This window comes from Mustela nivalis (genome assembly GCF_964662115.1).
Source record: "Mustela nivalis genome assembly, chromosome: 11".
NCBI classification, from domain to species: domain Eukaryota; kingdom Metazoa; phylum Chordata; class Mammalia; order Carnivora; family Mustelidae; genus Mustela; species Mustela nivalis.
Window position 1 is genome coordinate 110,445,730 of NC_139030.1, and position 24,535 is coordinate 110,470,264.

Below are 24,535 nucleotides of genomic sequence, written 5' to 3' on the forward strand. Positions count from 1 at the left end.
AAACTTCAGTGTCGCTGAGCCAGAGAAGGCCGGCTGAGCCCAAAACATCAATTCATTCAGCTTATCGATGATTTATTAGCACCTGGGAGCTGCCGTTGAGAACAAAGAGATGCATATGTATTTTTACTTTTATTCCCTTGGGGTCAAAAATAACGCATCTCTAGAAATCTATAGCATGCATGCGAATTGCTTAATTCTCTCGCATAATATATTAACCTTAAAAGAGTCCAGTGAATTTTTGAAACCAGGAATGAACACAGCTTTCTATAAGGACATAAGAAACACTAGCTTCAAAAGCTTGAGAAAAGATATCTCAGTTTTTAAAGGCATATCTTTTTTTTTTTTTAAGATTTTATTTACTTATTTGACTAAGAGAGATCACAAGTAGGCAGAGAGGAAGGCAGAGAGAGAGAGAGAGAGAGGAGGAAGCAGGCTCCCTGCCGAGCAGAGAACCTGACGTGGGGTTCGATCCCAGGACCCTGGGATTATGACCCAAGCCGAAGGCAGAGGCTTTAACCTACTGAGCCACCCAGGTGCCCCTTACAAGCGTATCTTAATTTTTTAAAAATATTTTATATTTATTTAACAGACAGAGATAGCAAGTAGGCAGAGAGGCAGGCGGGGGGGGGGGGGTGGGCAGGCTCTCTGCTCAGCAGAGACCCCTATGTGGGGCTCAATCCCAGGACCCTGAGACCATGACCTGAACCAAAGGCAGAGGCTTTAACCCACTGAGCCACCCAGGCACCCCTTTAAAGGCGTATCTTAAGAAGTTGGAGTTAAACATTAGTTTTGTGTTTTCAGTACAGTGATTTATTTTTGTATTTAAATGAAAAATCTCAAGTGGCTTCTACTTCACGACATTCCCTGCGTGTGCACATGTGCAATCCTATGGTTACTATTCCTTGTATTACAAGAGAAAATGTGGGTAGGGTTTTCCTCAGCAATGCAAAATGAAAGTATGTGATTGAAAGAACACTTAGAAAAAAATAATGAAAAAGAAGGAAAATGTTCAGTTGAAATCTAAAATGCTTTCAAAGGGTACAAGTCAATACAGTGGAAACCTGTCCTAACTGGGACCATTTGTGATGTGAGCTCTGCCCCGCGGGGCCCGCTTCTCAAGAACAGTAAGGACCTGGGCTCTTTCTAAAACCTACTGATTGTGCTTGGGGAGATGCTTTGATTCTCTAACCTCACTGTAATAATAAGCAGTAATATACATAATAAAAATAAAATATAATGCTAAAAATAAAATAATCAAAATAATAAACAACAAAGGAAGCAATCAAGAACTTGGCCCATGAAAGTGCTTATAGCCAAAGCAGTAGGCAGTGGGCAGAGGACAGGTCTTCCCATAGAACCATGTGGGGAGTAAACTTGTAAGTAGGAAGAGCTGCGGTCAGGGCCCGATGGACTTACCAAGTCTGTCCATATCGCACCGCCTCTCCAGCTGACAGTTGCTTGGGTGTCCGTCACAGACTGTCTCTTCCCCAGACTTCGGGCCCAAGTCCCCACCTCCACTTCTGAGGTGATATCACCACTTAGTGAGTCAGACTCTGAGCCCATACGTTTCTCCAGACAGATCATTTTTGGTTAATACTTAGGATTTGTAAAACACACTTTGGAGGAGAGAGTCCATTTCTTATTGTTTTTATTCTTTAGTATTCTTACACCTAATACTCCTCATATCATGTATCTTTAAAGTTTTAAATTTGTTCTTTTTTACCCATTAATGAGGGTCACATTAATTAACGAGTACCACATCATTAACATCTACATGCTTAACAGACTTTTAAACAAACATTGAAAGGTATTCAGTTCCTGATGTTGACAAAATTTGATGAATGATGTCTATAACTACGGGTATAAATGACAAAACATTGGAAATATTTTCCATTTCCTATGTGCCATGCATCTTAGAGGGAAAAATGGATCAGGGAAGTAAGCATAAAGAACTGCCATTAACCTTTAATGAAATTAAGTGAATGATTCTCTTAACCGAATAATTATGTAATAATGTATTGCTTGCTAATGTGGTTAACAGTTAAAATGGTAGATTGGTAAGGGGGAAAGCTGTCCGCTGATGGTCCTTTGCTATTTGATAGCTTTACACTGTTGGCAGAAAGTCTGTTCCAGCTCAGAAGGCAACTGGAGAAATTAGAGGAACAGTCGACTAAAATGACATACGAAGGGGACCCCATTCCCATGCAAAGAGCACATCTGCTGGAAAGAGTCACCTTCTTGATCTACAACCTTTTTAAGAAGTAAGTCAATTTAAATGCGTCACGGCAGCCTCAGTCCCATGAAGCTGCAAGGAGGCGCTGGCTGGGTTTCGGTGTTAAGGGGAAGGAAGGTGGGGACGTGTTGAACAGTGAGCCTCAGGGTGGAGTGACTAAAGCTTCAGAGAGTTCCAGAAACATTTCTGCTCTTCACTATTTATTCAGCACTTCTCCCAAAAACTGACTCAGTTTTCTACGCGCCAAGGACGACATCCAGCTGAAGTTCATTTTTCACATTTTAGAAAAGAAGATTTCAGTGATTTCTTCTTAAGTGCATATCCAAGAAAGGAAGGGTAGAGGCCATGTTTATGTGTATAAGCTCAGCTAAAGAAAAAAAAGAAGAAGAAGAACAGTACCACGTACCAGAAATTCTAATACCCAGTTCAAAGATGGCATGAAATTAACTTTTTACTTTCTGTTTAGTATGATAAAAATAGGTTTTATTCTCGGCTCAAGTAGAACAATTAAGAATTACTTACTGTCGTTTATTAAGGGACGATCTTAAGTCATTTTTTCCATCTCCTGGTAATTATTTATGAGAAGTCTTTGGAAAGATTTGAGCTTAACGGGGATTTGAATATCTTAGAAGTGTAGAAAATTTGGATTTTTTAAGAGGACAGCATCCTGTTTCTCTGTGGTTTTCAGCCTGTCGATATTCTCAATGCTTTCAAATGACGTGCTTTATTTCCTTTTAATCTAGCTCATTTGTGGTTGAACGACAGCCATGCATGCCGACCCACCCCCAGAGACCGATGGTACTTAAAACTCTTATTCAGTTCACGGTCAAGCTAAGGTAGGCAGAACGTGCTCTATCTTTTCCTTTGCGGAGCCACAGCCACTGCATAAATAAGACCAATTTCTCACAGAGCGCCTCTCATTCAGCTCTTCTGTGTTAAGCGCCTCCTGCATGCCCAGCACTGAGCTATGGTAGACCCCCTCAGCAATGTTAATATGAGGGCCCCGCTTGGAGAGAACATGTCAGTAAGATGAGGACATGAGAGGATGGAATCGCAGTGTCCGGCGTCGTGAGGTCGGTTGCTGGAAAGACTGACATGGGAGAAGGCTAGAGAGTCTGGAGAAGTCTTTGTGGTCGCTTGGAGGAAGGACCTTGGGGGAGGAACAGAGAGGGAAAGGAGAGTGGGACAGTAGGAGAGTGAGGCTACAGCAATAATGACTTCCTGGTCTGTTTTGCAAGATGTTCCGCAGGGAGAAGTAGAATTGTGTAGACGGGGGACACAGTATGGAAGGCTTTGAATATCTTACCCAGGAAATAAAAGTGGCACATTCTTCGCCTGTGATTGCCCAGCAACTAGTTTATAGGATTTTCCTTGAAAACTCTCAATGCTGTAATCTTCCATGTATCCTACTAGGTACCTGATTTAAAGACCTATGACTTTTGTGCGATTGTTGCTTTGTCTATGCATTTGATCCTTTTCATTAGCATGAGTAACCAAAACGTACCATTTTCCCTAATGACACTCAAAATCATGAATTTGAGCTTGAACTTTCAAAGATCTTCATCATTCATCAATCTCTAAGGCCCTCAAACTTTAAATTCCTAATCACTGAGTCACCTTTGACCAGGACAAGAGGTGATGATGCTGAGGTAATGATTTAGGGCCCCACGATAGGTTCCTGATCCCCTATCACTATCAGAACTTTATTTTTATTTTTATTTTTATTTCATTTTGTTAATCTCCATTTTATTGAGATGTAATTGACATACAGGACTATAGAAATTAAAGCTGTACAGCGGAATGTCTTGGCTTACATAAACTGCAAAATGATTACTACAAAAAGTTTAGTTAACATCCGTCACCTCAGAACTCCATTTTTAAAGGGAGAGCATTTTCCTTCAGTTTGCATTTTAAATACGTCACATGAAATTCTTAATCATTTCCTTTGCATGAATTCCGCAGCAAGACTTAAGAACCAGGAACAAAAGCCAGAGGCCAGGTTCCCTCTTAAAATTTCATGATTTTCAAGAGTTGTTCATTCTTTATCCCCACATCTCTCTATAACCCAGAAGATAGTAACACTAAAGGGAAATAGGATAGAGGGGTGGTGGGCATCCTACATTTCCTGGAGGCACCCCCATTGGTGACACAATAAGTCTGAGAAGCTCTCCGGGACAAAAGGTTGAGATGAGCAGAGATTGCACAGGCAGGAGTTCTGAGCAGAAGAGGCCCCCAAATGGGCCTCACCTTGCATGTTCTTTGAACTGATGACCAGGGGCATTGACCATTCGTCCCTGCTTTAGTGTGCCTGCTTTCCTCTTCCACCTGTCTGTTGGGTCCCTGTCCTCCACCTCTGTACCTTGTTCTCCACTGTCTTGGTAGATGATCTTAGTATTCATTGATAGATGACTTCGTATTCAAGATTTCCCCTAAAACCGCTTCCTACCATAGCAGTCCATCTCCTATTTCAGAGGGAGGGGCGATATGGGTCTCCCTTTAGTCAGCAGCATCTTCTGGTGACTCGGATCCTGAAGTACGATCCTTCCTGCCCTAATTCATGTGACCTCTTCACCCCTCACTGCTAACAAGTGCACACATGATACTCCAAACCCTAAAACCAATCCTGTGCTTCATATAGGATTTTTAAGGAACTTTTGTCGCATTCCTCCCACTCTTTTGTTTGGACTCTCCTCTGTGATCGTATCTCTCTCATGCCCATCCGTTGCTTATCACCGTTCTCCATAATCCGTCTTCTCTGTTGAGCTGGACTTCTTCTTCTCCTGCGTAGCCACGGCCGCACTTCTCCCTTCCCCACTCTTCACTACGCCAGTCCCCTAGCACCTAGGGCTGCACTGGGTGTGGACGAGGCGCTCAGCACATGCTGAGTGAATGAATGAGGCTTGAGATGAGTGAATGAGTGATTGAATTAATATCTCTGAAACTGGACTGAACCCAGAAAGAGGGTATATCAAAGGCTACACATCAAAGGAGTTGGGAAAGCGAAAGAATAAAGGAGGAGCTTTATTCACCAGAAGAAGGAATTAAGGGATTGCTATTCTGATCTTTAGTCACTTCTTTGTTTGGAGTTGGATCTTTTTTAGTTATGAACATTTTTGCTGTTACTTTCATTGTGTATTTAAAGATTGCAAATGCATTCGAATTGGAATTTTTCACAGGTCTGGTCTTTCTCAGTGTTTTTACACTGAGAAAGTTTTTCTCAGTGTTTTTACACTAAGATTTTCCCCCATCAAAATATTTAGTTTCTCGAAACTTACAAATTTTTATGATCTGAGAATAAAATGTAGCCATATTAATAAACTTGCAAAGAATTTTCTGTATATTTTTACCTTTAATCCAAATGTGGGCTTTAACCAAAATGTATAGCTATTTTTCTGACCTAGCCATGTATTATCCAATGCACATCAACTGAAAATACTTCCCAGATGTCTGTCAGGATGATATGAAGTGGCTGGTGTCAATATCAGTAACGTGACAAACTAAAAAAGAATTGTACATTTTTGTTCTTAATTATTTTCATTGTATTTTAATTCCAGGATAGTATATGGTGTTATATTAGTTTCAGGTGTGCAACATAGTGATGCAACAGTGAGTTGGACATTTTTAAAACACACTAACATGTAACTAGAAATAACCTAAATTTTATTTATATATATGACATAAATATATTTAAATTTTAAGATATAAAAAGGCTCTTAACACTAATCATTTTTACTTCTGATTCTTTATTTATGTGTCTTTTCAGACTACTAATAAAATTGCCAGAACTAAACTATCAGGTAAAGGTGAAAGCGTCAATTGACAAGTAAGTTTCTAATTTCATTTTGAAACATGAAAATGTGAGACTTTTTAAAAAGAACTTCATTTTTATAGAATGATTTCAAACTTTTCAATGTATTTCTCTAACATTACATATCAATGTACTTCAAATATTTGACTTTGAAGTTCAAACATTTAATAGAACTCCAATGAAGACTTACTTTAAAAAATTTTACTATACAGTCTTGAAAATTTATGACTTTATTACACTACCCTCTAAAGTATCAAAGACTGTTTTTACTAGATCTATAAAATAGCTCATTTTAAGGAATCTTCTTGGTTTTACAGGAACGTTTCAACTCTAAGGTAAGAAATTTATTTTAGAATTTTTTTGCTGGTCTCATAAATATATTTTGTCTGAGACCATGTAAATAGCTAAGATTTTCCCCCAGCAATCGAAGATTTGTCCTTTGTGGAACTCATGTCAAAGCCATGTCCATTGAAGAATCTTCTAATGGGAGTCTCTCAGTAGAATTTCGACATTTGGTGAGTTCCAATTACACAAGCTTCTCCCCATCCCCAAATCAGATACATCTTTTCAAATAGGTCTTGTAATTCAATGTATTTTGGGTCTGGGGGGGTTCTTGTATGCGATTAAGGGCCATATTAAGAAATAAAACATGCCATCATTCAAGAATTAAAAATGGCAGAAAGAACATGGAACCTTAACTCAGAAGTCTTAGTTCTCAACATTGGTGATATAGTACCTTGATCGAGTATCTAGACAACAATTGGTCTGTATATTTTGATAAAGATGACAGAGATAATTGGTCTTATAACAGATAGGTATTCCTGATTTATTTTCTACTTTTTAAAATCTCCTCAAGACATGATATCCAGCAACAATGTGTCTGGCCGAAAGTGCTTTCATTTTAGGAGTAGCTTGAGGAAGTAGGATGTTCCTGGGTATGGCGGTCACGTACGGTCTGCTTTGGCATGTCTAGAAAGCTTCTAACCCAGCCTCACCCTGTTGCCTCTTGTTTTTACCACTTCCTCTTAACCTAGAGTTCCCTTCCTGCTTCCTGCTTTCTTTCTAATTCTTTGTGTGGTTCTTAGATTTCCAAAGACTCTACCGCTCTCTTGCCAGACGCATGTTACTTCTGGTTTATTAGCACTTAGGAAGTACCTCACCTGAGTGCCGGGGCACCACCGAATCAGCCCCAAAGGGTCTTTCTAAAAGATAAAATGCAGGTTAATAGGTACCTGCCTATACCAATTTATGCTGGGTTTTAGTTTTGATTTTGTTTTTGTTTGATCTTTAGTACTGAAGAGTACATTTCTTTTTAACTGAATCCCTCCAGTGTGAGGCGGATACAGTATAGTGACAAGTCCTGTGTTATATACATCCTTATAACTAGCTCTCTTTTTGCTTACATTCAATTTCTATCCTTGAGAAAATTTCAGTAGTGGACAATGTTTGCTAATAAGTAAAGCTGCAAGAGACCCTTAACTTAGAGCTGTTTGTCTCTCAAAATAAGTCATGTGGAAAAGAACAAGGGACATATGAAAAAATGGTTAGGTCTTTCTTCCAGCAGGTATAATATATAAATTAACAAAATCTTACTTTTTACAGTCCTCTTCTAGTTGCAAAGCATTTTTAAATGTATTATCTTTTGCATAATAACTTTAATTGATTTTTAATACAAAACTAAATGCAGAAAATCAGGGAGGCAAAAATTTAAAAATTAAAAATCATCTGTATCTCACTACCTTGTAACACTATTAATTACTTTTGCTTTTATTCTTTTACATATATACATGTGTATGTACTTTTCAAGTGGGATCAGACTGTACACACTATATACACTTGTCGTCTACCTTTTTCTTTAAATTAAGTAATCTATATCCTGAACCCTCTTGTGTCGCTAAGTCTCTAATGCCTTTAGTAGCTTCCTGTACCGTGGGACACTACCTCATCATTTGTTTTCCTGGTTCTCTGTGTTGGACTAGCTTTCACAGGGACTGAGAATCATCACAGCTTAGCTCAGACACTACCTTCCAGGTACAAAGGAGTGCTGAGTAGATGATAAACATCGCAGCATGATTTCCTCTTTCCAAAATGTTGGCTGAAAAACACAGTCTTAAGAGTATTCCAACTTGTTCATTTACCTCTGAGGAAGTTTCTACAGCAGCGTCTCATGAGCTGAAACAGAGAACTTCTTTCTTTTGAATCTGGGCAACTATGTTAGGTTTCCATGAATTAGAAGACATCGGGTTACTGTTCTAAAAGACAAAATTGTGGCCAAGAAAATCACTATAATGGGTATGACCAACTTGATATTTGATTGCTAGTGCTTCTCCGTCTAAATGGTGTCATTCTTTGTTTGCAAAGCAACCGAAGGAAATGAAGTCCGGTGCTGGAGGCAAAGGAAATGAGGTACAGAATGTTTTCACAAGATCGTTTTCTAAGGAAATAGCCTTCTCATCTCTTATTTTTTTAAAGTTTTAAAGCTGCCCTTTATAGTTTTATAGAAAGTCACATTTGTGTTTCTCTGGTTACAAATTAAAGCTTGAGAATTGCAGACAAGATAAGAAATTTTGTCTTAACAAGGAGAAAGAGGTGCCTGGGCGGCTCAGGGAGTTAAAGCTTCTGCCTTCGGCTCAGGTCATGATCCCAGGGTCCTGGGATCGAGCCCCGCATCGGGCTTTCTCCTTGGTGGGGAGCCTGCTTCCTCCTCTCTCTCTCTGCCTGCCTCTCTGCCTACTTGTGATCTCTCTCTGTCAAATGAATAAATAAATAAAGTCTTAAAAAAAAAAAAAAAAAGGAGAAAACCAGAAATTGCACATAAAAAGACCTTCTTGGAGTACCTGGTGGCTCAGTTGTTCGGCAGGCATCTGCATTCAGCTTGGGTCATGATTCCAGGATCCTGGGTTCCAGCCCCACGTCAGACTCCCTGCTTCAGGGGGCAGGGGAGGGAGTCTGATTCTTCCTCTCTCTCTGCCCCCTCCCGCTTTAATGCTCTGTGTCTCTCTCTGTCTCAAATAAATGAAAAAAATAATAATAATAACACCCTCTTAAAAGAAAAACTATTAACATCTTGGTTCACATCATTCTAGATCTTTATCTATGTATATATTACTTATATATATACATATTTACAGATTGTTTCATAACCTGCTTTTTTCCCCTCATAACAATGTAAGATGAACAGCTTTCCATAACCTTAATACTCTTGGAGAGCAACACTCAAAGTGGTGCCCATATTGCATTTTACAGGTGTGCCATAAGTCTTGAGTCAGTCCTCCACTATTACAAGATGCCTTAAAATCACTCATTTGAGGCACATCTCAAACTTCATGACCTATAATGTGAAAATCGCAGGTGAAAAACGCCCTATTAATTTATGGTATCACTTTGCCCGTATACGTAAGGTTTGCATCCCACTGGATGAACTGAGTAACAGCACACACGGATGTGGTCCAAGTGTTTGCATTTGAGTCAGTAAATGATAGAGCGGTCAGATCCTGGATTGAAAGTGGCCTTGGAGATCATCTGTTTCATTGGCCTAGATTGCTAAGACCTGTTTGAAATTAGCAAACCTGGGTTTGAGTCCATTCTGACAGTGACTGAAAATGTGATCCTTTGCAAATGATCTGATGGAGAAATATCGCATGTTTTTCCTCTAACTGATCAGGATAGTAGCGCCCAATGCGCTCTGCTCAGAGATGCGGTATGTGTAAGGTCATCTACACAAGGCTGTTATAAAGCAGGGAGACTTATTTCTGGTGTGGTTGGTATGGATTCATTCTCCTGGCTTTACAGTCACCGCTGCTAAGAGAAATCTCTTTGAATTATCTGGAAGGAAAAAGCACTTTATAAACCCAGCATTCAACTGCAATCAATCTAGCCCTCCCCACAAAACCACAAAGATTGACTACAACATTTAATGCTCTGCATTTCCCCTTCCAAGAATACTTGATTCCCTTAATTGTATCTTAAAGGGCATTTGCCAAATATCACAGCCGCAGCAAAGATGAGCTAAGCCTTTCAGGGTACAGCCTTGGTTTAGGGCCAAGCAGCAAACAGGTCTCTACAGCCCGATATCACGGAGGTAGAGCTTTTGAGTTTAAGGAAATTCTCGTAAACCAGATAAGTAGGAATTATGGTTCCCACCTCATAGAAATCCATGAAGATTTTCCCAATTTCCTAATTGAAACATTAGCACATTATAAATAAAAAGTCATTTCATGCATCTCACTGCGATTTTGGCCAGAGCTGCGAACATTTCATGCAGCATCACGTCCCCAAACAGTATTTGCTAAGTCTGAACAGACTAAACACGGTGCTTCTGGGCTGTTCCTCAGTAAAACAGATCAAACGGGAATAAATGCAAAGAGCTCGGCTTCTCCGACACCTTGTCGTCCTTAAGAATGTAAAACCAGAGTCTTTACTGGGACTTCCCTAGAGCAGAACTCTCCGTAAATCACCTTCTACTCTATGATAACCAAGCAATGTCTCATCGACAGTGTCTACTTATATTACTCTGAATGTATTTCCTCTCATTTTCTGATTAATAACAAAATGGTGCAGTCGTGTCAGAATAATTTTATTCCCTTTTTCCCCTAAATTGGCCGGCTCGATTTTATCTTAAGCTGTTCTTTGAGCTCCCCCTACTGATAGAATCCTAGAATGATGCCTAGGTACACGGAAAACACACACAGAGCAGAGAGTTGTTTCATGAAATATAGGAACTACTGAAAAGTCAAAAACATATGAAGTGGGCTCAGAAAGATAGAAAAGAAATCAAGGGCTTGGCCAGGCAGTAGGAGCGATCAAAAGAAGTCCGGAAAAATTTCGGGGAAGATCTAGCGATAAGGTAGAGTTCATAAAGTCACAGGGCCAGAGATGGTAGTAACCAAAATGTCAGAACAGGAAGCTGGGGCGTGATAGCTCATTTTCAGATTTCAAATGGTAGTCGTCGCTTATCTGAGCACCCGCAGTGGGAGTTCATAGCCTGATAAGAATGGATTTAACAAATCCCCCGTGGCATTAACCTTGTGCTGGGCACCAGGAGCTTCACTGACACTGGTACATGGAATTCTTGTGACAGTGCTATGAAGTAGGGACTGTTTGTGCACTTATTTTAGGTAGGGAAACTAAGGCACAGGGTGGTCAGGCCAAGATTCCAGCCATGGCAGTCTGGCTCCCATGTCCATGCTCTTGGCCACTGTGCGGTGCTGCCTCTGGGATCATAAAACCCGGGCGGGGAGATGCGGCCCAACCTCCTCCTGCCGCACACCTCAGTGTGCTCCCTCGGTTTGCGGGGGTTCCTAGAAGGGGGGTCGTCGCGACTGCGCGGCTAGCGTCTCGCCTTTCTGCTGCCCTCCAGCTGTGGTCGTACTGTCCCCGCTTTGCCCCGACTCAGAGATCTCATCGGTCTCCCACACCAGAATCCTTCTGAAGTCTAAAGAAACGGAAAATAATGCTTTCTCAGGAAAATTTGTTGACCTCTCCCTGTCTCCTCTGTGCGTCAGTTGGGGGTTGGAAATAGCACCGTGTTGGGGGCTTCCTCTTGCAGGCAGCTGGCCTCGTGCAAGCCGCTTACCCTAACTAACTCCCAAAAATGGGGGTCGGGTTGACCTGCACTTACAGCCTCGTCTAGAGGACCCGATGAGATGGTGCTTGGGAGAGTCGGCCCCGCTGCGCTGTGCAGGCGTCTGCTTTGGCTCCCCTTCCCAGGCTGCCCCTTTGTAAAGAGACGTATTCACACAGGTGGGGAAGATCTGTAAAGACAGTCCCTGACGTAGGACCAAGTGCTGATGCTTCCCCTTCTCTACCCACCTGCCAAAGCGCTGGGCTGGAGGTGGTCCCTTTCCAGGGTCCCTGAGCATGTCCTCCGGCTCCAGGTCTCCGAGACCTCAAAGCACCGTGTATGGATGTGTCGGCCCTTTCTGTAGTATCACGTCTTGGGTTCCTACTACCACCCCACCCCACCCGTATCTGATACACGCACACACAGACACACACACACACATACACACACAGATTGGCCCACTTAGTCCTGCTTTTGTGGTTGTCAGAGGTTGGACTGGATACTTACTAAATGATTGAGAACATACAAAAATCTCATGAGTGATAGTTTCCCTAGGGGCGCCTCCCTGAATCTCCCTAGCACTCCCTAGCACGTGAGTCAAACAGCACTGGCTGTTACTGTTACTGGCTGTTTGACTCACGTTACCCACAAAGAGGTGGTCGGTCAGGATGTGCAGGGGGTCCTGGCTGTTGGGCCGGATGACGGGAGGAAGTTGCATTCGACCCATTCTGTCCCAGAACAACCACAGATCTGCCCAAGGAGCCATCTCTGGATTTGGGGGCGGGAGGTTGGTGAAAGGTGGAGCTCTGGGCCCCCCACCCCTGTTTCAGTCAAGGTCGCTTTATTTTATATATTTTACAGATTGGAACCCAGGTGATGAATTTTTTTTCAAGACTGTGTTTCAAGGTTAAAAAACATATGTAAACCATTGGATTTAGACAGTTTCTGAAGCTTTTTTGACTAAGGTTCTATAATCTGTGAAAGTTCAAAAGAGAGTATGCTCTTTGCTTCTTTTTTTTTTTTTAAGGAATTTAATTCTAATAATTTGCTTTGGCATTTCACAACCCCATGGAAATCTGTGAACGTCCTGTCACAAAATCAAGGTTAGCCACTACTGACTCTTTATCCCACCTTTGTCCTTTCCTTGAAAGAGCCACCACGAACACACAATCCCATCACTAGTAAATAGCCAAACCTGGAAGGTGTCAGACGGTCCCTATAAAATAAACATTCCCAGGAAGCAGGCTTTCCCAGAGGTTCTTCTCCGGCAAAAAGGTGGCTGGAGAGTCGTCGTTGAAATGCGGAACGGTTTGAACAGGCGATCTGGTACAGCAGCCTCTGGAGTACACTTCGTCAGTGCGCGGCCACTGACCGGCGACGGTTCTCGCCGCAGACTGCGGGGTTGGGTAATTTTGCTTACGTGGTGGGAAGTCATGAAGCACAAAGGAGCTATTAGTAAAGCCTGGGCGACTAGGGTTTCACGGAACAAAATAGCCAAACAGATGTTCTTTCCAGGTTCGCTGTTCTCAAGCACAGATACGCTACTCACGGGCCAACTAGACCAGGTGTTTTCACAGAAAGTTGATTTCCTTCCAAACAGTTCAAGTAGTGGCAATGCCTTTAAAAAGAGATGTCGAGGGCGCCTGGGTGGCTCAGTGGGTTAAGCCGCTGCCTTCGGCTCAGGTCATGATCTCGGGGTCCTGGGATCGAGTCCCGCATCAGGCTCTCTGCTTGGCAGGGAGCCTGCTTCCCTCTCTCTCTCTCTCTGCCTGCCTCTCCATCTACTTGTGATTTCTCTCTGTCAAATAAATAAATAAAATTTAAAAAAAATAAAATAAAAAAATAAAAAGAGATGTCGATACAAGAATAACAGTAAAAATGTAGACTATTTATGGGACACCCCCCATGGAGCCCCCTTATTCTATGGCTTGAGAATTCGTTGTCAATCTCTTTATTTCCTACGATTCTGTGATTGAGGTCTATCTCTCCTGGGACTGTACCACTATTTCCCTCTTTTTTATCACTGTTTCCCGGCACCTAACCCAGTGTCTAGCACATGATAGGCCTTCAACAAATATTCATTCAGTGACTGGGATACTATTGTTAGTTGTTTTCTACTCCATGCAACATTGTCAGAGATTCCGGCTTGTTAAGAGATGAGCGAGGAGGGGCGCCTGGGTGGCTCCGGCGATTAAGCGTCCAGCTCTGCGCTCCAGCTCAGGTCGTGATCTCAGGGTCCCGGGAACCAGCCCTCCGCGGGGCTCTGTGCCCAGTGGGGAGCCTGCTTGTTCCTCTCCCTCTGCTCCTCCCCCCACTTGTGTGTGCTCCTCTCTCAAATAAATAAATAAAAATTTTTTAAAAAGTTAGCAAAGAACTTAGATGAAAATCTGCCTTATCCTGGTTGTATTTTCTTTCCTTTCTTTCTTTCTTTCTTTTTTTTTTTTAGAGAGATAACCCAGGAAACAGACTTTTTTTGGTAAGGTTTTATTCATTTATATGAGAGAGAAAGGCAGGGCATGAGAGGAGAGAAAGTCAGAGGGAGAAGCAGACTCCCAGTGGAGCTGGGAGCCCGATCTGGGGCTTGATCCTGACACTCTGGGATCATGACCTGAGCTGAAGGCAGTTGCCTAACCAAATGAGCCACCCAGGCACCGCCTAGTTGTATTTTCTTAACAGAGGTTTCCTCTGAAGTCAAAAGCCATAACTATTTGTTAACATACTCTAGATTTCCAAGGTATATTATTAGGCATTGAGCAGAGGAAAGAAAATAGAATGGTGACATCTATACCTACCTTTTAAAGACTGTGTATACTTCTTTTTCCAGGAGCCTGGTCAAGTAGTTCTGCCAATTTTCCAGTTTCTTAGCATATTATCCCATGTGTGTTTTTCTTTACAAGTATAATGAAGTCAATTCAGTTACATTATTCAGTGGCATATAAAAAAAATCATAAATTTGGGTATTTTAAATCCATAGTCATCTCACATGATGGCTTTTAAACACAGCCATGAATGGTGCATCTTATCTGTGGTGTTTTCCCCAGTCTACAAAGAATGGATCCTGGGAATGAGAAATTGAATATTGTCCCTGGCTTGGACCACACTCAGAAAGAAATAAAGACCATGACCTATGGCCATGTGAGCTTTGAATGTTAATGATGCTTCCCTTTGTCAGAGCTGCTTTTCTCCAGGCATGAGTATTATGTCTGCGTCCTTGCTGGATTTCATTCTAAATGTGCCTCGCAACTGCACCAGGGGCTGTAGGTAACCATTGGGTATTAGTTTGAGGGGGGCCTGGGTGGCTCAGTGATCAGACATCTGACTTCCACTCAGGTCATGATCTCGGCGTCCTGGGATTGAGCCCCGCGTTGGGCTTCACACTCAATGGGGAGTTCGTTTGAAGATTCTCTCTCTCTGCCCTTTCCCCTGTTCTCTCTCAAATAAATAAAAAAATCTTAAAAATACAAAAGAAATTCGTTTGTGTCATTGAGGAGACCTCTCACCGTCCACATTCCAGTTCAGTGACTAAAGCATGTAGTCTTCTTCCAAAGCTAAGGGACAAGTCTTAATGCCATTGCTCTGTGTGTGGAGTCCTGGTTTCTCACACTTTGGTGGGGAACACACAGGTGCCCTGACACAAAGATCTAAGGAAATTATCCATCATGAATAATTACGCGTGTGTTATTTGTATAAATTAAACCATAGAGGCTAGTATGGGGCATGGCTGGGACCTCACAATCAAAAAGACTCCCTGCAGCTGTCCTCCAGCTGTGGCCTGCCCCACAGAGGGGGATGTCTGTGGGGTCAAGGCAGTGTCCCAGAGTCCCAAGCACAGACAGCACCATCAATGCAAACATTTGCACAAGGCACAAGCAGAAGCCTCTGGGCCACACCGGTCAGTGAGGCCCCTCACAGAGGTGGAGGACAGGGGTGGGCAATTGTCCAGCATGGCCTTGATCTCTCCAAGCTACCATGTTCCACTGGAACTCTGAGTAGTTAAAATCTGGTCAGTTCGGTCATATGAAAGCTTAGATGTCAAGGCAAGAGACTATACCATACTTTAACAATTGTTAACTTGATTTATAATGGTTAAATGTTTAGACATGTGGTATGTAAGTTTCCTTCTGTGTGCTTGTCTCAGGCCTCTTAAACGTTCTGTGCAGACTTAGGTCATCCTGTCCACCATTGAACTTAGTGGGAATGTGAAAGACACTCATTGGTGAACATGAAATTATGGATTCTTCATTTGTCTCAGGGTTTGCATAGTGGAAGCATCTTATAGGGTGGTGAGATTTTCTGTTTAAAAAATGTGGGTTTTGCTCAACTTGGTGCCTAAGCCCAAGCTGACTACTTCATCTCATGCGCAACTAAAGAAACAGCAATTTATTTATTTCAATATGGGAGGGGTCGGGGGGCTGGGTGTTTTGTGTGTTGGATGTACTGGGAATAATTTTAGGGGTGATCTAAGGGAATTTTAAGCACAATTTCCATTAGCATAACTTTCTACTAACCCAGTAAAAAGCATTACCACTCTAGTGACTCTAGCTACCTCAAGTCAATGTAAGGCGCCCAGAGTGATCTAACCCAAGGGAGAAAGGACTCATTAATTCTCTCCTTCCTTCTCAGTAACAAACCCTAAGTTTAACATTCCTCATTGTCAGTGAAGTAAGTCTTCCTCATGCAATTGTCCTTCACATCATCATATTAGAACCAATTTTATCATTTGAAATTTAATACAGGTAGATTACAACTTGGTATTAATGCTTACTCAATATTGGATCATTTCTCCTAGGGTTGACTCTGCTGCCCCCAATGCCACGCTGACATTGCTAGTCTCAATAAGTCTTCTTCCATTTATAGATTCCCACAGGCCTTATTTTTTTAACACTGTCTAAGCCTTCAGGGAGCCTGGGTGGCTCAGTTGATTAAGTGTCCAGCTCTTGATTTCAGATCTTGATCTCAGGATTGTTAGTTCAGACCCCATGTTGGGCTCTCTGCTGGGCAAGGAGACTACTTAAAATTATATATAAATAAATTTTAAAATGAAGTTGTTTAATCCTTCTGCATCATCTCCAAATTTTCCACATCTCTTTTGAAACTAAACACAATGTGGATGAAGCACACGGACACTCATCATCTCCAAATTTCACCTGACGCTCTTCTTAAAATGCAGACTCATTCCTGGCTTGGGATGAGACCAGAGATCCTGTTTTTCTAACCAGTTTTTAGATGCTGATAATGCTGCTGGTCCTGGGCACATAGCAAGGTGCCGTAAGACTTCATTAGAGAAAAACAGCAATTTCTGTCCCACTCCTTCCCATCCCAAACCTACTTTCCAGAGACGATCATTTTTTGAGTCTTACATGCTAATATTATGCTAATATCACACTAATGTTTCTTGATTTTTAAAAAGTTTATATATTTAGCTCCTGAATTCTTTCTATAAAAGAAAACTGTGGCTCTTTTATGCCAGCTTTCTGTATATATAAATTTCGCCCATCTTCACAGTATCATTATAGAACATAGTTTGGTTTAGTCAATATATTCAGCGTTAACGTTAGTATGGATATATAAAAATTATTAACAGCTGAACCCTATATCATAGTATAATTGCATTTCCATTCTTGTATTACTTCCAATTTTACCTGGATTTATTAGTTGCCTTAATTTCATTTTATTCAATCAATTTATTTTATGTAACTGTCACTAATGTAGCCCAAAACTTTTCTTCAAAACTCAAAAATTTCTTCTTTCTTTTTAATAAGATTTTTTTAAATATTTATTTATTTATTTGAGAGAGACAGAGTGCACAGGGAGGGGAGGAAGAGAAGGAGAGGGACAAGCAGACTCTGTGCTGAGCAGGGAGCCCAGTGTGGGCTCATCTCACAACTCTAAGATCATGACCTGAGCTGAAATCAAGAGTCAGATGCTTAACTGGCTGGGTCACCCAGGCACCCTGAAACTTGGAAACATCTTGCAATATGGTCAAACAGGTCAATCTGAGTTTTTTGTGTTTTCCTTTTTTCTTGGCGACATCCCCCTAGGAACCCTCTGTCTCTTCCTATAATTTGGGTTGATTGCCCTCTGATTCTGTTGCACAACTATTTTTTGTTTTATTTTTTAGTTCTTAAAAAATACTTCCTTTCACTTTTTAAACAAATTCATTATCACACTGACTTGTTTGTGTTATATCTATATACATATACCTTGCTTTTATAATAGTCTGTAACCCAGAAGGACTAATTTTTAAAAATTAAAAATAAAGAATTATTGGTCTGCATTTAAACTGATGAAAATATGGAGGAATTTTAAAAGTCATAAATTACCTTGATATCATTCTTTTGTAGAAATAAGATTTCTCACTCTGTATATATTCTAAATAACTTTTTTAAATAGTAAAAGGGAATATCCCATAATAGAGAATGTTTGGGGTATTTACTTTAAGACTTTGTTAATTTTTATAGAAGCAGACCTAATACTACATAGCAGTACATTTGTAAGGTAACAGTTGATTTCTTTATTCCTTAGGGTTGTCACATGGTGACTGAAGAGCTTCATTCTATAACCTTCGAAACACAGATCTGCCTCTATGGCCTGACCATAGATTTGGAGGTAGGTGTCAATCAAGTATTTACTAATAATATATTCAGTCATCGGCTGGCATTTATAGATGAAAGCTGAGTCTTTTCTGGGTATTAGTACATTCCCTTTTTATCATTTTTGTTAAGAATTTTGTTTAGAAACTTTAGGGAACCAATATGTCAGATAGTTACTAATTAGGCAACATTCTACTATTAGAATGTATACTATTCCAGTTAAATACAATGATCAAATCTCATGGGTATTATCAGTTGAATATCTATTGAATAATTGGTTGCCCAGATTGCATGTTTGTTGGTTCACTTTCTGGGATCTTCTGAGTCATGAGTAGTTAGTGGAAAGCCTAAAGAGAAATAAGTATCCTTCAACCATGTCACTTAACGATACACTTTCCAAAAATTTAACTTGTACATGAAATCCCTCAGAAGGAAAGCTTTTTTAATGTAATGAGTAAAGACAAATGATAGGAACATTAACGATACACTGTTTTGATCCTCTTATAACAGTCACCCTTGTACTCAAAGGAGGAATAAAGCCATTTTGAGGATTAGATCGAACATGACTATGAGCTCCTTGAAGGCAAGGCATCATGACTTTGTCACTCCATTAGCCGTGACTCGGTGCCTGGCCTGTAGCAGAGGCTCAACACAGGTTAAATCAGTGAATGGCTGGTGCGTGAAGGAAGAGTTGACATGCCCTGAATATGATACTATTTGTGGGATGTATTGTTTTAGAGTGCTGCTTTTCCTTTTTTATTGGAATGAGTGGAGATATGTACAAATTTTCTGTAAATGCCTTCCTCATCACTTCTTCCCACACTTCTGTTTCTGTTTCCATGAGCTGTTAACTGAGGGATCTCGCTGTCCACAGAAATCCAGCCACTGTTAATGAGAAGGGACTAACGTAGGTTGATTGCATTTGCGCCCTGGTCTGTGAAAGCCTGTTTGTTCCACAAGGCTGAGGACAACAGTCCCAGCCCTGCTAAGCTGAGTGTCACAGCAGACCAGGCCGCTGTCTTTCTCATAAAGCGTGTGACATTGCTTCCCTCCCCATCTTCTGCAGTGAAAACGCCCATGTCTACCACTGATGTTAATTAGATGTCAGATCATAAATTGAATATGTTGATCCATTTCATCGATAAATTTAAAATTAAATTCCTTATAGTAACTTACTAAGAGTACAGCCACAAAATCAATACAAGTTCTATCTAGTTGCTGTATGTGATATAAGTATAAACATTTATGTGATGTCGAGGGAAAATACTGGAGAAGCTAAGTGACCAAGCACTCTGAAAGGATTCCCGTTTTTATGGCTTCTTTCATCCCTACACCTTGATTCATATATGCTCAGAAAATTCCCGTCCCTTCACAAGCCATTTTAGTAACCAGGGCAGGGAAGACACCAGGATTAAAGGAGTAGAGCTGGCTTGAGCTGGCCCTTTAGGGGACAGGATCAAGAATAAAATTAGCACAATGTGCAACTACCTGTAATAACTGTGCTTTTCTTTTTTTTTTTTTTTTTTAAACCAGACTAGCTCGTTACCTGTGGTGATGATTTCCAATGTCAGTCAGTTACCTAATGCTTGGGCATCCATCATTTGGTACAATGTGTCAACCAGTGATTCACAGGTAGAGTCTCTGTTCCTATTTCTCCTCCTCTTATTCTATTTGATTTGCTTTCTTGTTTTATTTTTTTTTAATTTTTTTATTATTTGAACATATTTTAAAATGAAGAAACCATTTTTATGTGTTGGTATCTTTTATCCCAATCATCAGTATTTCTGTGAGGTAGTGTCACCCCCTTTTTTTTTTTAAGATTTTATTTATTTATTTGACAGACAGAGATCACAAGCAGGCAGAGAGGCAAGCAGAGAGAGAGAGAGAGAGGAGGAAGCAGGCTCCCCACTGAGCAGAGAGCCCGATGCGGGGCTCGATCCCAGGATCAAAAGACATCTATACATCTATATATGAATCAAAAGACATCTATATGTGATTTTGAATACATATTTTATATATATTATATTTTATATATATATATATATATATATATATATATATATATATATATATGAAATTTGGCATGTCTTTGTAGGTTGTTTTCTCCCAGAACTCCAATATATTTAATATTTAGTCGCATGAATCCTCTCTCATGTTATATTTAAAGTGATGTGTTTTGATGTACTTGGACGCTGGAAGAATTCCGGCAGCAAAACTGACAGGCGGCTATTTGTTAGTTCTGTGGGTCTGATCCGCTCCCAGCAATGTGCCTCACAGAGAGTTCTAGCCCCATCCGGTGGCTCTGTTAACGGGACTGCGGGGAGACTTCTTGGTCTGGAATTTAATGTCTGACTGCTGTGTTCACCTCCTTAACTACTTCTGGCCACACCACCACACAGACTTTTCTACAAAGGTAGAAGATTAGTTTCCAAATAAATGACTAGAATATCATCCAATGTTGCCTAACTACCCTCTGACTAGACAAATTTTCAAGTTGATTATAGATTTAATCCGTTCTAGACCCAAATTGAGTTTTAATGCCACCTGGTGGTTATTTGAGACATTGATCAGAAATTGGCCTCGCTGAAAACAGATGCTCTTCTTAAGACACCCAGGGAAGAGAGCAACAAGAAACGATGAGTCAGCCCTTCCTCTTCTTCCCTCTTACAAAATCTCGGTGTGTTGTCTTGGAAACACAAGACCTAGAGAAAATAGGTCAAATATAAATAACATTTCTTCTTAATTCAAAGCAAATATTCACTCTTCAGGGAATTTTTTTTTTTTTTTACCTTAGGTCCTAGCAAAATAAGAACAGACCTAATGAGTTAGCTCTGAGTGTTTTTCCTTCTTGAAAAATGTGCCCAATAAGGAAACAACATGGAAGGTGACTTGGCCTGATTCCTTCTCGTCCTCCCTTGGCCTGGCATTCGAGACAGATTAATCGCAGAGAGGAAGGCTGCGTAGGGTGTGTGATGTGTCACTTCCTCGCAGGCTGCAGTGAGTGCAGGGCTCACTAGAGAAGTTATCCTGCCTTAAAACCAAGAAAAGCCTACAGCCCTGGAATTAAACGCCATTCCCATTAGGAGCTACACATATTCCGAGCTTTTCATTCAACCTCAAGGTGGAGGAGGAAAGATGGGTCACTTCTCTGTCCTCCGTGTGCAGCACTGTTGCACTTAGCTTTCCTCAGCATCCTCCTTCTGTCAGAAAGCCACCGGAGTTGTCACACGAGCCATCCCAGACTCCGCTCTGCTCCTGGATGAGGAATGTGGGTAGCAGGTCATGTACGGCTGACAGTGGAGATGCACGGAGTCCAGCATAGCAGCGAACTCTAGTTTCTCTTCTTCACGCTCTTCTGCTTCAAGACCTAAGTCCCCAGACCTCAGTTAGGTTCTATGCCTTTGGTCATCTACCCAGACACAGTTCTCTGGTTCAGGGGAAACAGCTTCTCTAGAAATTCTCTCCATTCCTCCCCTTCCCATCTCCCACTTCCGGTTGGAGGCTGTATCCTCTTTTATTCCCACCATCTGAAGTCTTGTAGGTTGGTTCCTTTTCTTGCTGCCCAGTGTAGTTTATGCTTCTCCCTGTACTGCACTACGTTACTCAATTCTTCCCTCCTTCTGTCTTTAAAACATCTTTCTTGGCTTTCACACCTTCTGCTTTCCAGTAATCTAAAATGAAGTCTTCTCTTTCACTATTGCTGACCCAGTTTCTGGCACAAGCAATCTTGTTTGCAGTTAGTCATACAGAAGGTTCTCTTGTCCAGATCAGAAGAGAAAGACTACTATACTGTTCACAAAACAGGACTCAGGTTAATTACAAATTCACATTGTAGGGTGCCCTACGTTAGCCTGAGGCTTAGCTTTTTGTGCTTTGGGATTCTTTGGTCAAAGTATAACTTGTACCAATTCATAATAAACTAATTAAATAACTCAATATAGGTTTTTTTTAAAAAGATTTTATTTATTTATTTGACAGAGAACACAAGTAGGCAGAGAGGCAGGCAGAGAGAGAGAGAGAGAAGCAGGCTCTGCACTGAGCAGAGAGCCCGATGCAGGGCTCGATCCCAGGGTCCTGGGATCAGGACCTGGGCCGAAGGCAGAGGCTTTAACCCACTGAGCCACTCAGGCGCCCCCTCAATATAGGTTTTGCTTAAGATTGATATACTTCAAAAAAAGAATATTTGCCCCGTGATTTGTTGGACAGTATTAAGTACTTGTATGAATTGATTGATAGCCCATGATCCAAGGAAAGTTAAGAAATGCCCAATGATTCTTTCAAGGATAAGATGGAGCCATATATTTTATTGGACACAAGGGTTAAGGAACTCTTTAGGAAAAGACAAAATCAGTGTCAGTTAAAAAGCACATCAGAGATGAAGTGATATTCCGTATATTAACTTAGATTGGCCGAAAGAGTTTAAAACAGGCATTTTGGATACTGAATTATAGTGTGTTCAATGTGATTAATGACTATGATCATCATTACGACTCTATTTCAGAACTTGGTTTTCTTTAATAACCCTCCATCTGCCACTTTGAGTCAGCTCCTGGAAGTGATGAGCTGGCAGTTTTCATCGTACGTCGGCCGTGGCCTTAACTCAGATCAGCTCAATATGTTGGCAGAGAAACTTACAGGTGAGAGTGGGTAGATACGGGAGACTGCCCTTTGTTTGGGGTCCTCGAGCATTTTAAAGAGCCAGGTGATATTACTACTATTAATAATAATAATGATAGTCACAATTTATTGAGTGCCCACTGTATTGCCAAGCACAGAGCTAACTGTTATGTCGTCTTTCTTGGGAAAGGGTAACTCACTATTCCTTCCATTTTATAGACAAGGATACTGAAATGCAGAGGTTAAGTGACTTACCAGGCCTGCGTGGCTAGAACATAGCAAAGCCAAGACACAGACCAGGCCTGTCCAGTTCCAAAGCCCCTTCCTTTCCATTCCACTTTCCAGTCTCTGGGGTGTTTGATGTCATTTCCACTGAGTGTGATGTGAAGCCTTAATGGTGCTTTGACTTGGCTGCTAATATCACGATGGTCCTTAACCAACTCGACAATAGCTGATTCCAGGACCAGGGAATTTAATAGCAATTAAAAGCCACACGGACAGTACTTAATTCTCCATATCAAGAAAATTTTAGTTTTGACTAACATGTTTAAAGTTTGCAAAATAGAATCATTGGTACTTCCTGTAGTGACTATAGTGTAAAATTTTTGTAAAACAATTTCAAAAGATATATCTATATTTTGACAACTCTGGGGTGAACATATTTACCACCAAAAGAGAGTTAAGATGGCATTCGTGTACTAGCATATTTGTATCCTAGAATTGTCTGCCAAATAGGGCCGCAGACGCATTTGCGCATCAGTAGTGAACTCGTGCGATTTGGCAAAAGTGCAGCCGGGTTGCCGCTTGGATCCAGCACCTGCTCAACAGATGTTTGATGAATCGGATCTTTGGGGAATATTAAAAAATTTAGTTAACGTAAATATGTTTTTTGGACTTATTTAGTTTAAAAACTGCAGTGGTAGGCCTATTTGTTGAGTGAATAAAGTTTTTAATATGTAGTGTAGATAGCAGCCATGTCCTTCCAGATCTTTATGAATTATCCTTATGAGTATAATTTCCTTAAAAATTTACATAGAAACTCCTGTACCCTTTCATCGCCCTGAATCAAAGTAGTCAACAGCTTCTTATTGCCCAATAGATCTCGAGCTCATTCTTTTTCTATTAGTAATTAGGACCCCTGGTGATCTGGCCATACCTAACTTATATACATTTATTTTATGTTTATTTACCAACATCAGGCAGCTCTTGCTGTCTCCTATATAAGCTATGTTCATGTCCACTATGTTTCTTCCTTCATTATTCTTACTAGAGTGTGGTTTCCTCTTCCTTCTCCTCTGATAATTTATATCGTATCTATTCATGGGGGCCTGGCCCTAGACACTCACCCTCTTTCAAAGTTATCTTAGCTCCTCCATTGAAAAGAATTTCTTCTTAGAAAATACATCTCATGATATCTTCACGTTTTTACTGTTGCTAGGATTAAGTACTCTGCAAACCCATAACCAGTGCTTAAGAAATTTTCAAAAGGGACTAGGTAAAGCCCTAATTGTGCACGTTGGGGCACCTGGGTGGCTCAGTTGATTAAACGTCTGCCTTCAGCTCAGGTCATGATCCCAGAGTCCTGGGATCGAGCCCACACTGGGCTCCCTGCTAGGCGGGGAGTCTGCTTCTCCCTCTCCCTCTCCCTGCCTCTCTGCCTACTTGTGCTCTCTATTTCTCTGTCAAGTAAATAAATGAAATCTTTTAAAAAAATAAGTAAA

General features: G+C 41.0%; 1 protein-coding gene across 5 annotated transcripts in view; it reads left to right on the plus strand.

Moving 5' to 3' along the window:
• The window catches only part of STAT4 (signal transducer and activator of transcription 4), a 99,806-nt gene that overhangs the window by 69,992 nt on the left and 5,279 nt on the right, over window positions 1-24,535 (plus strand). For 4 of the 5 annotated variants that reach the window (XM_082690492.1, XM_082690491.1, XM_082690490.1 and 1 more), the window contains 9 exons: window positions 2,103-2,261; window positions 2,977-3,069; window positions 5,997-6,056; window positions 6,359-6,376; window positions 6,463-6,556; window positions 8,403-8,447; window positions 18,130-18,213; window positions 19,731-19,829; window positions 22,699-22,834. In XM_082690492.1, coding sequence (XP_082546618.1) covers window positions 2,103-2,261; window positions 2,977-3,069; window positions 5,997-6,056; window positions 6,359-6,376; window positions 6,463-6,556; window positions 8,403-8,447; window positions 18,130-18,213; window positions 19,731-19,829; window positions 22,699-22,834 — 788 coding nt within the window. The remainder of the gene's footprint in view (window positions 1-2,102; window positions 2,262-2,976; window positions 3,070-5,996; window positions 6,057-6,358; window positions 6,377-6,462; window positions 6,557-8,402; window positions 8,448-18,129; window positions 18,214-19,730; window positions 19,830-22,698; window positions 22,835-24,535) is intronic. The other variant, XM_082690489.1, reaches the window with a different exon arrangement.